General features: G+C 42.7%; 1 protein-coding gene across 1 annotated transcript in view; it reads left to right on the top strand.

Moving 5' to 3' along the window:
- The window catches only part of LOC106613725 (neurocan core protein), a 196,269-nt gene that overhangs the window by 108,515 nt on the left and 72,704 nt on the right, over positions 1–15,050 (top strand). The window contains exon 10 of the mRNA XM_014216278.3: positions 7,849–7,965. Coding sequence (XP_014071753.3) covers positions 7,849–7,965 — 117 coding nt within the window. The remainder of the gene's footprint in view (positions 1–7,848; positions 7,966–15,050) is intronic.

Here is a 15,050-nt window from a genome sequence, read left to right as displayed (position 1 = left end):
TGAGCGGGAACTGTGCTTCCGCAGAGGTAGGGAGGCGAGCAGGCCAGAGGTGGATGAACGCAGTGCCCTTCTTTGGGTGTAGGGACTGATCAGAGCCTGAAGGTACAGAGGTGCCGTTCCCCTCACAGCTCCGTAGGCAAGCACCGTGGTCTTGTAGTGGTCTTGTAAACTATAATATTTCATACGGAAACAAGTATGTTCAATAGAAAAGCAAAATTAGCAAGTGTGCGTCCTCTTCGTAGCGCACACAGACTGATTTCCAACTCTGACTCCCAGTACCAAAACTCAAAATTCTTCCTCATTTGGGAAGAAACAAGTCTGAAACCTTGAACAAAGACTTTTGACATCTAGTGGAAGCCATATGAATTGCAATCTGGGAGCTGGAATTGCATATGACCCATAGCTTCCATTGAAAGAGCATGGGCTCTCAAAAAAAAAGATTTCTGGCTGGTTTTTCTTTGGACTTTCTCCTACCATATCAATTGTGTTATAGTCTTATACATTATTTTAACATTTCTACAAACTTCAAAGTGTTTTCTATCCAATGGTACCAATTATATGCATATCCTGGCTTCTGGGCCTGAGTAACAGGCAGACAGGAAGTGGAGAAAAATAGACCCTAGCCTGAAGAGGTTTTAACATCAACGGCGCTGTAGTGGAGCGGGTCGAGAGTTACCTCAACTAACCTGTACCCCTGCACACTGACTCAGTACCGGTACCCCCTGTATATAGCCTCATTATTGTTATGTTCTTTTTTACTTTAGTTTATTTGGTAAATATTTTCTTACTCTTCTTGAACTGCACTGTTTGTTAAAGGCTTGTAAGTAAGCATTTCACGGTAAGGTCTACACTTCTTGTATTCGGCGCATATGACAAATAGAGTTTGATTTCATTTGATTTAAGATGGGGAGAAGTCTGTCCATAAAGCATTGCTCTGCCTTAACAACCCTATCAACAAGGCAGGTCCTACAGGCCCTAGTTTTGTCGCACATGGACTACTGTTCAGTAGTTTGGTCAGGTGCCACAAAGAAGGACTTGGGGAAATTACAACTGGCCCAGAACAGGGCAGCACGGCTGGCCCTTAAATGTACACGTAGATCTAACATTAATAATATGCATGTCAATCTCTCATGGCTGAAAGTAAAGGAGATATTAACTTCATCACTACTTGTTTTTGTAAGAAGTGTTGACAAGCTGAATGTAACCAAAGCTGTGTGTATAAACTACTAGCACACAGCTCTGACACCCATGCATACCCCACAAGACATGCCACCAGAGGTCTCTTCACAATCCCCAAGTCCAGAAAAGACTATGGGAGGCACACAGTACTACATACAGTAGAGCCATGATTACATGGAACTCTATTTCACATCAGGTAACTGATGCAAGCAGTAGAATCAGATACAACAAAAACTGGTAAAAGCACACCTTACGGAACAGCAGGGACTGTGAAGAAACACACACAAAGGTGCACAAGCGCTAGCACACGCACTCTACACACATGTACATTGTAATATTGTTGTATGGTGGTATTATACATTTGTAGATATGTAGTGGTGTAATATTGTTGTATGGTGGTATTATACATTTGTAGATATGTAGTGGTGTAATAATGTTGTATGATGTACTGTTGTATCTTTTGTTTTATATGCAATGTAAGTGCCTTAATGTGTTTGGACCCCAGGAAGAGTAGCTGCTGCCTCGGAAGGAACTAATGGGGATCCCTAATAAGGCCATATGCATATGCTCACATATGCCCACACTCAGCTGTGGGGGTTACGAGACACGAATTTCATCTAATTTTCAAGACATCAATGTAGCTGTCACGACTTCCGCCAAAGTCGGTCCCTCTCCTTGTTCGGGCGGCGTTCGGCGGTCGACGTCACCAATCTTTTAGCCATCGCCAATCCACTTTTCATTTTCCATTTGTTTTGTCTTTGTTTTCTACACACCTAGTTTCTATTCCCCAATTACATGTTCATTATTTAACCCTCTGTTTCCCACATGTTAGTGTGCGTGTTAATTGATTGTTCATGGCGGTACTTGTCGGCTGGTTATGTTTGCCGGGTTATGTATTTACGCCCGTAATTTTCGAGTGACCGGTATTTCTCCGCACTTTGAGTATTGTCTGTATACTGTTGCTGTCGTGGAATTAAATACCTTGTACACTCATTTCTGCTCTCCTGCACCTGATTCACTGCACCAGTTAACCACCACCTGACAGTAGCAGTAGAACAAATATCACAATATTGGAGTATAACTTCAAATAAAATAAATCAATGTAGGCTACAGCAGAACCCACATATGAGAATATATAGGCCTCCTGCCTATGTGATATGATGCACATATTCAGATTCATTTCACAGTACCGAACAAGTACTGACAGTCAACTTCTTGCTCAAAGCCATAAGCGGGCCTGTGATGTTCAGCCTCCTTCTAAGCCTGTTCTGAAGATTCTGACTGAAGAGTATATTTTTTCATTTTGAGTGTTAACTATAACCTGGGTGTCCTCTTTAGCCTTGTCTACAAGGCTTACTGCCACCAAATGTGACTTGGTTCGGGCATGTTCAAAAACCTTTTTTTTCTGAGGGCTCTTTGTTTGTTTTGTTTTTAAGTCTGAGGCAGAGGACGATACTGTACATTCTACCTCTTCTTTTGCTAGTTTAATCTCTAAAGTCATTTCTAGACACAAGCTCCCTACCCTTTTGCATGTTGTACAGCCCATTTGAATTCTGCATGACAAGCCAGAGGTTATACGTTTGCTTGTTCTTGAACTGCAAATTGCACCCGCTCCGAGAACTTTGTTGGTGGATGATGTACTGTCTCCCCCAACTCCCCGTCTCCCTCTCCCGCTGAGTCTGACTCGCTAGCAGGCCTACTAACTAGTGGAGGTGCAGGTGGTGATGCTGAACTGGCGGGATAAGCAGCTCTGCAAGCTAAGGCATCGCCATCAGGAACAGTTTTCCCCTCACTCCTCTACTCCGCGACTGACAGTTCTCTGGCTTGAGATCAGTTACTTACCCCAATCTCCCTCTGCATAACCTCTATGTACAAATAAGTGAGCAGGTCTGGAATCAGTGTGGCAGGATAGGATGATTACACAGAAGGATCACAGCACTTTTACATTATTGTCTTTCTGGGGGGTGTCACACCCTGACCTGAGAGTTTCTCTATTTGTTTCTCTATTTTGGTTAGGTCAGGGTGAGATTTGGGTGGGCATTCGAGATTTGTAGTTCTTTGTTCTATTCTATGTTTTCATTTCTATGTTGTTATGTTCTAGTTTTTGTATTTCTATGTTGGGTCTTGTTTGGGATGATCTCCAATTAGAGGCAGCTGGTCCTCGTTGTCTCTAATTGGAGATCATACTTAAGTAGGGTTTTTTTCCACCTGGTTTTGTGGGAGATTGTTTTTGAGTAGTGTATGTTTCACCTCTGCGTCACGGTTTGTTGTTTTTGTTAGTTCAGTTTATTGTTTAAGTATTGCATAGTTTCACAGTGTTAATAAAATGTGGAACGACACACACGCTGCACTTTGGTCCGCTTCTCCTTACGACAGCCATGACAGGGGGTGGGAGAAATAACTAGGAGGCAACTTAATTTAACGCTGATCGCTTTTATTAGAATGTTTACAGTGTGAACAGTGAAGCAATTAATAAATCATGCCGCAAGAGGTACCGGGCAAATAGGTGCCAGAATGAACAAAATCAATCTGAGAGGTGCCGGATCCTGTTCAAAGCACTGCCTCGGTGCCTAAGTCATGCTCCCTGGTGAAGTATTTTGAATTATTTTATTTAGACAGGAGTAATTATATAATTTTGGCAAAACATACATTTACTTTAGGGCAATCCAGCATCCTAACTGTGCACACGCCAACTTTCCTTTCCAATTCACAAGAGGCTGAAACCAGAGATCTGTAATGACGAGATGCTCATGTCTATGCACTAATGTGAGTCTTTGCTCCAAAGGCGGGAAGGCAGGCGACAAGCTTAGGTCTACATATTATTCTCATAGAAACGCATATGGTTTATAATGGACTGATTTTGGTGAGAGTGAGCCCTCTCACTTAGCCTCTTCCTCTCTACTGAAACTATAGTATGGAGCGAGATAGCTGCTAAAAAGGTTGAACATACATATCGTTAGGATCGTAAGAATATCCATACATAAGTTGTTAGGATCATAAGAAAAGCCATGCATCAAACGTGAAAGGAAAACGTTAAATTAGATCTCTAAACGTACAAAACCCTATGTTATGATTATGAATGAACATTTACACATTCAATTCTTACTTTATGTTTCCCTTTACTCGGTTACAGTTTTAAAACACAAATTGAGTTCTGAAATTATTCCTTAAGACACCAGTACCCAAAATGATAGCCTTGCTTTGCCTACACGTTGAAGGCCTATTTTTTATTTGGATAGACTAAAATGTAACATTTAATTATTAAAGTGATAGGCTAAAGAACTTAGGAAAATGTAGATCATTTTGAATACATATGGATTTCAGTTCTATTCTCTTTGATTTAGTGCATAAACGTTATGCATAAACGTGCATAACACCAGCCCTGAAATCAAGCTTGTGACTCTACAAAATGGTTATTTTGTTTTGTGTTTCAGTTTTTTTGTGCCCAACAGCAATGAATGGTCAGTGATGCATTATGTATTTTGGAGTCCCTTTCATTGTAATTAAGAATAAAATATTTTTCTGAAAACTTCTACATTTGTGTGGATGCTTCCATGATTTCAGATAATCATGAAGGAATTATTAACATGCTAAGCTCTTACCATTACCAATATTAAGGAGGTAGACATTTTTTGGGGGTTGTGATATTTATCAGAGCAAACAGTCCCATCTGCTGACTAGAGCTGTGCAGTCAGACCCACACAGCCATGTTAACCATCACATAAACAAATGGAGCAGGTGTGGATTCTTTACCAACACACTGTCACGCAGGGCTAAACAGGCCACTGTCAGATATGTGATGCTAATGAATATATTAGTGGTGGATGAGCTACCACAGATAACCAACTAACAGAGAACCATGACGTGCCAGTGACTCTCTCTATATACCCCAGTCTTCACACTGAAGCGCTTTAGATTGAGAAATAATACAGAAGATAGACAATCTGACAGGTCCTTCATACTGCACTTCACCCTCTCAGCGACACACTCTGTTCGAGAGCGGGAGAGAGACCAAAGGCGGGGGTGGGGGGGGCGCCTGGCCGTGTGACTGTGACTGTGACTTTCCTTTCCACAAGGTGACAGATTGGCTGCTCTGTCTGTTCCCCCCCCCCCCTCCTTTTATCAGGACGGATGCTCGGTGGGGGGGAGGACAATGTGTGCCACCCACCCGCGTCACTCTGATGAGCTGGGTACTCATAAATTACCTGATCATCGCCCAGTCAGGTACCCTCGGAGCCACCTCTTTTAATGCCATATGACCGCGTTGTTGCGAGGTAAAAAACACGTTTTATTTTGCCAGGCTATAACTCCAAGCACCACTCTTCAAGGGAAACATTTTGGGATAAATGGTGAGATAGAGTAGATGAAGTCGTAATTATAGGCTCTACTTTTAGGACGGTGCTGGTGTTTGACAAGGAAAGTTGCACAGCACCAGGTTTTCAGGCTTTGTTTCGTGGCTGTGGGGAGAGATAGCTACATTAAGTATGGTTTTATTAGCCAATCCAGATAAGTTTCCAGGCCCAGACACAATCTGATGCGCTACATCTCGTTTCCAGCATTTATAATACCCAGGCTTACTTAATGATGTATGAGGGGAAAGGTACAAGCTCACCCGACCCGGAGAGGGAGAATTCTAGTATGTGTAAAAATATCTGTGTGTGTGTGTGTGTGTGTGTGTGTGTGTGTGTGTGTGTGTGTGTGTGTGTGTGTGTGTGTGTGCTTGAGAGAGATCTGCAGTGTGTGTGTGTGCGCGCATTTTTGTGTCGCGCATTCACTTACTTGTGCATGTCAAATACAATTTTATTCGTCACATGGTGTAAACCAACAGTGTAATGCTTACTTACGGGCCCTTCCCAGCAATGCAGAGAGAAAGAAATTAAACATTGAATTATGAAAGTGATAGGCTAAAGAACTTTGGAAATGTAGATCATTTTGAATACACACATGGATTTCAATCAAAATAATTATAAGACTGTTCTATTCTCTTTTAGTCATTTGTCTGAGTTGATTTTCTTTGATTTAGTTCCTATTGCAACTCAGACAAATGACTGAATGGATGACAAACTGACTGACCTGAATGAAGGATGAATTAAATGTTCAAATATGTTGGAATGACGAGTTGCACACATCATTCATGCTCTTCACTTTATTTGGCTAGTAGGCAAATAGACGTCCATTAGGGTATAATGACTCTGGCTGTATTCCTCCAGAAGGGCATCTGAGGCTCAGGGGTGCTTTTCCAAAGGCGCATGGTGCTGTGGTGCTACATGGAGATCACAAGCTCTTCAACTGGGCAGCAGAGTCGCGATGGAGGGAATAGCTTATACTGAGACTACCTAAGACCATTGCAACAGAGTTATTGTAAAGTGTGGGAATAAGCTTAAGCCAGACTTAGCCTACGTTTGTTCATTTCAAAGTCCATATGTAAATAAATATATATCATGTCAAATGGTTTTAAATTCATATTAACCCCTCTTATAGAATAAGCTTTGGTAAGATTTTGAGTGCTGAAATAAATATCTAAATATTCTCCCCAAAAATATTTTGAGTGTCAAATACTCCAGTGGTCATACATAATTCATAGATTCACCAAACATCTAGTATTATTCTATGTTTCTGGTAGATACTACAGGTTATGATTCATTATTCCTTGTAGATACTACTGGTAATGATTCATTATTCCTTGTATATACTACTGGTTATGATTCATTATTCCTGGTAGATACTACTGGTTGTGATTAATTATTCCTGGTAGATACTACAGGTTATGATTCATTATTCCTGGTAGATACTACAGGTTATGATTCATTATTCCTGGTAGATACTACTGGTTATGATTCATTATTCCTGGTAGATACTACTGGTTATGATTCATTATTCCTGGTATATACTACTGGTTATGATTCATTATTCCTGTTATATTCTACTGGTTATGATTGTAGACAGAGCCCAGAGAATGGGATGGTGCAATATTGAATGAGTCATATGTTGGTAAGGTGCATGCATGGAGATGTCCACGTCACCCAGAGACATGCCCATGCTGTAGAGATACACCTAGCGGACTGGAACTTACGGGCCCTTCCCAACAAAGCAGAGAGAAATATAATAGAGAAATAATAGAAAAGTAATAACGCGTAATAATAAAAGCAATAATAAATACACAATGATAAATTGGCAATACAGTGCCTTCGGAAAGCTTCAATAAAGTTCTGAGCGAAGGGTCTGTACGTATGTACTTATGAAAATGTGATATTTCTGTTTATTAACGTTTTTTTAATTCGTAAAAATGTCTAAAAACCTGTTTTTGCATTGTCATTATGGGATATTGTGTGTAGATTGATGAGGGGGAAAAATTAGGGGACATTTTGTTTTGGAATAAGGCTGTAACGTAACAAAATTTGGAAAAAGTCAAGGGGTATATACGACCATGGGGTACCAGTACTGAGGCGATGTGTACGAGGTAATTGAGGTACAAATGTACATAAACTAGGACTAAAGTAACAGATAATTAACAGTAGCAGCAGCGTTTGTGATGAGTCAAAAAAGTTAGTGCAAAAAAGGGTAATGCAGATAGTCCAGGTAGCTGTTTGGCATGTGTGTGTTAATGTACTGCATCTCTGTGTACACATCTCCCTCGGTTAACCCCCCTGCTCTATCTCCATTCTGCAGCTGAGGACAACCCGTGCCAGACCAACCCCTGTCTGCATGGAGGCAGCTGCCTGCCGGAGGGCGACGGCTACAGCTGCTACTGCCCGCAGGGCTACTCTGGAGAGAGCTGTGAGATCGGTGAGTGGGGTCAGGGGTTAAAGGTCACTGTGGAGAGGGGGAAAGGTTAAGAGCTTCAGAAGGTCACTGTCTTTCCATCCCTGTGAGTTGTACTCATTGCCAGATTCAGAATCATTGTAGATTTACTGTTTAACTATAGCTGATACAAATACACTGTGTACAAAACATTATGAACACCTTCCTAATATTGAGCCCTCCCCACCCCAAGCGAGCCTCAATTCGTCGAGGAATGGACTCTACAAGGTGTCCAAAGTGTTCCACAGGAATGCTGGCCCATGTTGACTCCAATGCTTCCCACAGTTGTGTCAAGTTGGCTTGATATCCTTTGGGTGGTGGACCTTTTTTGATACACACGGGAAACTGTTGAGCTTGAAAAACCCAGCAGCGTTGCAGTTCTTGACACAAACCGGTGCGCCTGGCACCTATTACCATACCCCGTTCAAAGTCACTTCAATATTGTCTTTCCCATTCACCCTCTGAATGGCATACATAAAATCCTTCTTTAACTTGTCTCCTTCCCTTCATCTACACTGATTGAAGTGGATTTAACAAGTGATATCAATAAGTTATCATAGCTTTCACCTGTATTCACCTGGTCAGTCTGTGTCATGGAAAGAGCAGGTGTATGATCTGCATACAGTAAATGTGTATTCTTTTGCTCCAATACCTGCGTTGATGGTATTTGACATTATCACTGGTTCAGTCCATTTTTGCATGAGGAAGTTTAGCTGCATGGTCCTTCTGTGCCCAGGCTGCTGTTCCCTGCCTGCCTGCAGAGGTGAGGTAAGGCTGCGGAAGCAGCCTGTGACAGAGTGTGTGTGAATGGGGAGGGTGTATGCTGTTTTCAGAGGTGGGTGTGTGAATGCAAGGTGTCTGTTTTCCGTGCACAGAGGTGAGACTCTAACAGTGAATGTGTTTGAATGAGGAGGGTGTGTCATTTAAGGTGAGGCTGAGTAAGCATGCTGTGACAGGGAGATGCTGAGTGTTTGTGACTCTCACTGGCAGGCAGGCAGCTCATCTCTCCACTGTGCTGTGTGATGGGAGAATGAGCCAGTCAGAGCTGGGCTGAACTGGAGTGACCTGGTTGGGCTGCATGGTCACAGGTGTGTGTGTGACTGTCAAGGGGACATGGGCTAAGTCAAGCCAGGTCACTCCAGATCCAAGGCGACATTCAACGTTCATCCAGGTCCCCAGGACATCAGGAGATGCCTTCAAAACTGTGCACTAGGGGCAACGGTGAGTGTTATTAACATCAAGTAGGCCTGCGGCTTGCTAGGGCGTTGTGGATGGTCGATGGGCGTAAGCCGCAAGTTACGGCTCCGAGGGTCCTGTGTTCAAATCCCAGTGCTAGGCATTATTTTAGTTTTATCCTATCCCAAACTTTAACTCTTAACGTAACCATTCGGAATTAATCGCTGAACTTAACCGTCAGAATTTTCCATTTATATCCCCTCTGGACAAACGTTGTGATGTTGACGCTTAGTCGGGGTGGAGGGGGTAATAAGGGTTGTTAACAGTGTGCGTGTCCGCGGGTGATTTTATTTGGCCCCCCAAGAATTCTGTGCAAAATGAATTTGTATACATTTTTATTGTTGGACATAAACGATGATAAAAACACCAGTAAATCAGCTCCAAGTGATTTGGAAATCTTTTCCGAAGTATTCCCACTCATAATCGAGAGATATACTGTATGTGATCGTATACAAATGTAAGCAAGGTTTGAAATGATTATGTTTTAGTAAAATATTATATCTGTTTGGCGTCTTGTGGTCAATTTGCAGTTTACAAATAATTTCTCATTATGTTCTGGCCTCTTACCATCCGCTCCAGAAAAAAAAATAGGACCGTGGGTGAAGCTACAGTAGGTGATGATCCCTGTCCTATTGAGTGTTCACTGATCTGGACTTTAAAGGTTATACATGTAACATTTCCACCTGCAACCAGTGCCAAATGTTAATTACAGTATCAAAGCAATAGAAATCCTGATTTTTTTTTGGTTGACAATGCAATTGAGCTTTTTACCACGACTAGTCGGTGCGGCCAGGGTTTTTGTGTACAACTTCCTGTATTACGATTGGTTTGCGAGGTTGACAAAATATACAGATGTAGGATCTTAATTTGATCGCCCTGTTGCAAGAGAATTTTCCTGCAATGCAGGACATTTTAAACTTGTAATGTATTTGAGGTTTACAAAGACTTCTTAAGTTTGTAATTTCCCCTTTGAAAAGTGTCCAGTAATTATAATCCACATTTCCTGTTGCTGCAAGAATATATATTTCCTGCTGTAGCAAATTGGCTCAAATTAAGATCCTACATCTGTAGCGAAAACAATAGTAATAAAACGTTCTCTGGTCTTGCAGATGTTTTTATTATTATTATTGTGATTATTATTGTTATTATTGTGATTATTATTATTAGGTGAGAATCAGTACTAACCCATTTTAGTCGTTTCTAAGTGGTGTTCTTCAAAAATGACAATCGCAATTATGTCAAAAAACATATTGCTTCTAAAATAATGGACTGGACCAACATTCATATTATGGTGGTGTCCACTGGGCATAAATATTTGAACACCTATGAGGGTGCCTTGATTTCTTATGGGGCTGCCCATCTCCCCAGGCACCCTTTAAATGAATGTACAGTGCATTCTGAAATTATTCAAACTCCTTCACTTTTTCCAATTTTTTTTCCTCATCAATCTACACACAATACCCCATAATGACAAAGCGAAAACAGGTTTCTATAATTATTTGATCATTTGTGACAAAAAACAGAAATACCTTATTTACATAAGTATTCAGACCCTTTGCTATTAGACTCAAAATTGAGCTCAGGTGCATCCTTTTCCATTGATCATCCTTGAGCTGTTTCTACAACTTGATTAAAGACCATCTGTAGTAAATGCAATTGATTGGACATGATTTGGGAAAGGCACACACCTGTCTATATAAGTTGTTGACAGTGCATGTCAGAGAAAAACCAAGCCATGAGGTTGAAGGAATTGTCCGTAGAACTCAGAGACAGGATTGTGTCGAGGCACAGATCTGGGGAAGTGTACCCCAACATTTCGGCAGCATTGAAGGTCCCCAAGACCATAGTGGCCTCCATCATTCTTAAATGGAAGAAGTTTGGAACCATCAAGACTCTTCCTAGAGCTGGCCACCTGGCCAAACTGAGCAATCGGTGGGGGAAGGGCCTTGGTCAGGGAGTTGACCAAGAACCTGATGGTCACTCTGACAGAGTTCCAGAGTTCCTCTGTTGAGGACAACCAGCACTCCAGGCCTTTATGGTATGGTGGCCAGACGGAAGCCACTCCTCAGTAAAAGGCACATGACAGCCCACTTGGAGTTTTTCAGTGGCAGGGACTGGGAGACTAGTCGAGGGAAATATGAACTGTGCAAAGTACATAGAGATCCTTGATAAAAACCTGCTCCAGAGCACTCAAGACCTCATACTGGGGCGAAGGTTCACCTTCCAACAGGACAACAACCCTAAGCACACAGCCAGGACAACGCAGGAGTGGCTTCGGGACAAGTCTCTGAATGTCCTTGAGTGGCCCAGCCAGAGCCCAGACTTGAACCTAATCAAACATCTTTGGAGAGACCTGAAAAAAGCTGTGCAGCAACGCTCCCCATCCAACATGACAGAGTTTGAGAGGATATGTAGAGAAGAATGGAAGAAACTTCCCAAATACATGTGTGCCAAGCTTGTAGCGTCATACCCAAGAAGACTCGAGGCTGTATTCACTGCCAAAGGTGCTTCAACAAAGTACTGAGTAGGTCTGAATATTTATATAAATGTGAAATCGCAGTGTTTTATTATTAATACATTTGCAAAAATGTATAAAAACCTGTTTTTGCTTTGTCATTATGGGTTATTGTGTGTAGATTGATGAGGAAAAGAAGCAATTTAATCAAGTTTAGAATAAGGCTGTAACGTAACAAAATGTGAAAAAAGTCAAGGGGTCTGAATACTTTCCGAATGCACTGTAATATCAGAATGTTTTTTCCTAACTATACAGTAACCAGCAGTGTGTGTCCATACTGAGAGATGGAAGAAAGATGTCCATCTCTCCTATGCAAAGGAGTAACTTGTGAGGGAATTGGGGCGGCCAGGCAGCTACTGGAAATGAGTTGCACCACTCAGTGCGACTCATTTCCACATTTTTCTATTGGACCTCCCTCCGCCCACAATGCCTGAAAACTAGTCCCAATTTGGTGTCTCCATGACAATCTAAATACTTATGGTCAAATTGCTTCTCTGCATTTCTCCCTTTGTTATTGGTTCATCACACCAAATGATTTAATCTGAACTAATGTTTTTTTCAGAAAACATTCTTGTGAAAATAAACTGGAGTATAAAAATCTTGTATAAGAGTTTGCTTTTAGGATTATTTTATTGCATAATACATTTGTATTAATGTGTAGAGATAAGTACTTACCAAAACAGTAGTTCTGGTTTGGTTGTAGCCTTCAATCTAGAGGATGAGGTGATCCACACAAAACTTGGTGGTGCTGCTGTTGCCATTCCCCTCTACAGAGAATAAAGGAACAGACAGAGATATGAGGGATGAGTTAGATTAAACAGGGGGAATGAGACTTTACAGACAGTTGACTGAAAGGGAAAGGAAAGGGGGATACCTAGTCAGTTGTACAAATGAATGCCTTCAACTGAAATGTGTCATCCGCATTTAACCCAACCCCTCTGAATCAGAGAGATGCGGGGGGGCTGCCTTAAATCGAAATCCATGTCTTCGGCGCCCGGGGAACAATGGGTTAACTACCTTGCTCAGGGGCAGAAGGAAGTGTGTGTGTGTGTGTGTGTGTGTGTGTGTGTGTGTGTGTGTGTGTGTGTGTGTGTGTGTGTGTGTGTGTGTGTGCGTGCGTGCGTGCGTGCGTGCGTGCGTGCGTGCGTGCGTGCGTGCGTGCGTGTGTTCTGCTCAACCCAAAAATGCTGGGTTAGGCCAACCAGGAATTGATTTTGTTTATCATGTAATAAAAAATAAAAAGATTATTGGATCCCGTTTTCATTACTCCAGCCCCCTCCCCTTGCGAGGATAACGCCACTGAGCCTTTTTCTAAAATGTTTAATGAGATTGGAGAACACTTTGGGAGGGATCTTAGATCATTCCTCTATACAGAATCTTTACAGATCCTTGATATCCTTTGTCTGCACATGTGGATTGCCCTCTTCATTTCAAACCACAGGCTTTCAATGAGGTTCCAGTCCAAAGACTGAGTTATGCCCTTGCTCCTATGGATCCCATATACATTAATGCTAAGTCAATGAGGAGAGGTTGCTGTTCCAGGTCACTGCTTATGTAGAAGGGTCGCAGGCCAAGGGTCAGAGGTTAAGGGGAGAGGTATTGTCATGGGTGTGATAATCAATCAGCCATCTACTGACCACACACACACACACACACACACACACACACACACACACACACACACACACACACACACACACACACACACATTGGCTGTCTGGGGTCGGCAGCCTTCGATTTGGGGATCATCCTAAATTTATGTGGGCTAAAGGCATCGGTGATCAATCAACATTACAGCCACATCAATAAGTCCTGATTATTGCATGTTAAACAGATGAATTACACATGATTTGTAATGTTAGTTTGGAATTGCTTAGAATCTGTTGGGACATAGTATATTTTGTGTATGTCAATCAAATAGAACCAACATTTCTCTGGCAACAAAACAAAAGGGATTCATTTGGAGCTTTTAAAATGTAGAATAGCATTTTTCCATTATTCATTTCATGTTGTCTGTTCATTCCGTGCATGGTTATTGTCACGCTGTGGTTATTGTCATGGTCGTTTTCCATTCGTCGCCTGCACAAATGCGCACCAGATTGTAGGTGCGCCTCAAGTCCAGTTTCGTGAAGTACCGTGCATTTGTTCGATGATGGTTGGGATGAGGGGTAAAGGATAGCTGAACTTAAGTGGCTTATTCAGAGTTTGATAATCAATGCAGGGGCGCAGTCCCCCATCTTTCTTCTTAACAAAAAAGAAGCTTGAGGAGGCTGGTGACTAGAGGCTCTCCTGTAAGTAGGTCTCCATGGCCTCGGTCTCGGCATAGGAGAGGGGATAGACGTGTCCTCAAGGGAGGGCTGCGTCAGAAAGCAGGTCAATGGCACAGTCCCAGGGGCGATGAGGAGGCAGGCGTGTAGCCTGGGTCTTAAAGAAAACCCGGTGCAGATCCTGGTACTCCTCAGGTAAATCCACTTGAGGGGCGTGGTCCAGACAGACACCGTGAGACACGAGCCCTGTTCCTATTGGATGATTGTCCAGGGCTCGAACCGGAATGGGTGACCGTAGGGGAACCAAAGAAATGCGCAATGCAGTGGCCAGTGCACTAACTAAAAGATTCCCGGCAGCTCCGGAATCAATCAGAGCTAACGGGAGTGAGGGGCTAGGGTATTCAAGGAATTTAATGGGAAAACACACTGGTTGAGTTGACCTAAAAGGAGGGAAGATCTTGCATCCTATCTGGGTTCGAGCAGGGGACTTCCCTGGCTTGTCACCTCCTTGCCTATTAGTGGCAAGAGGGCAGGTCGGGGAGAAATGACCCCTTTCTCCACAATAGTAGCAGAGGCCCAGATTCCTCCTTCTCTTACGCTCTGCCTCTGGCAAACGTGCAAAGCCCACCTCCATCAGCTCTGGCCACGGAACAGGAGGTTGTCCAACTGGATCGTCATGCTGATGAGCTGGTCAAGTGACAGGTTGTCATCACGGCAGGCTAACTCCATCTGTACCTCCTCCCGCAGTCCTTTGCGGAACATGGTAACCAGAGCTGTCTCGTTTCATCCGGTGGAGGACGCAATGATCCGGGGCTGCACATTCCACTTCAAATGCAGGATGGTTGCCAGCACGCTGTCCATGGTGCTGCTGAGTCTGGAGAGACAGTCCTCGTGATGGTCGCCAGCTCGGCCTTTCCCGCTGTCTCCATTTAGCGGGTTGGTTATTTTGTCACGTTGTATAATGATTGGAGACAGGTGCAGGAATACGTCATAGGGTTTTTAATTTCTCCACCCAAAATAAAGTACGTCATGAAAACGACTGGGACGAAGCC

Source organism: Salmo salar, chromosome 10 (assembly GCF_965601325.2).
Source record: "Salmo salar chromosome 10, fSalSal1, whole genome shotgun sequence".
Lineage (NCBI taxonomy): Eukaryota > Metazoa > Chordata > Actinopteri > Salmoniformes > Salmonidae > Salmo > Salmo salar.
Note: the sequence above shows the minus strand (reverse complement) of the source record. Positions and strands in the feature narration are given on the sequence as shown.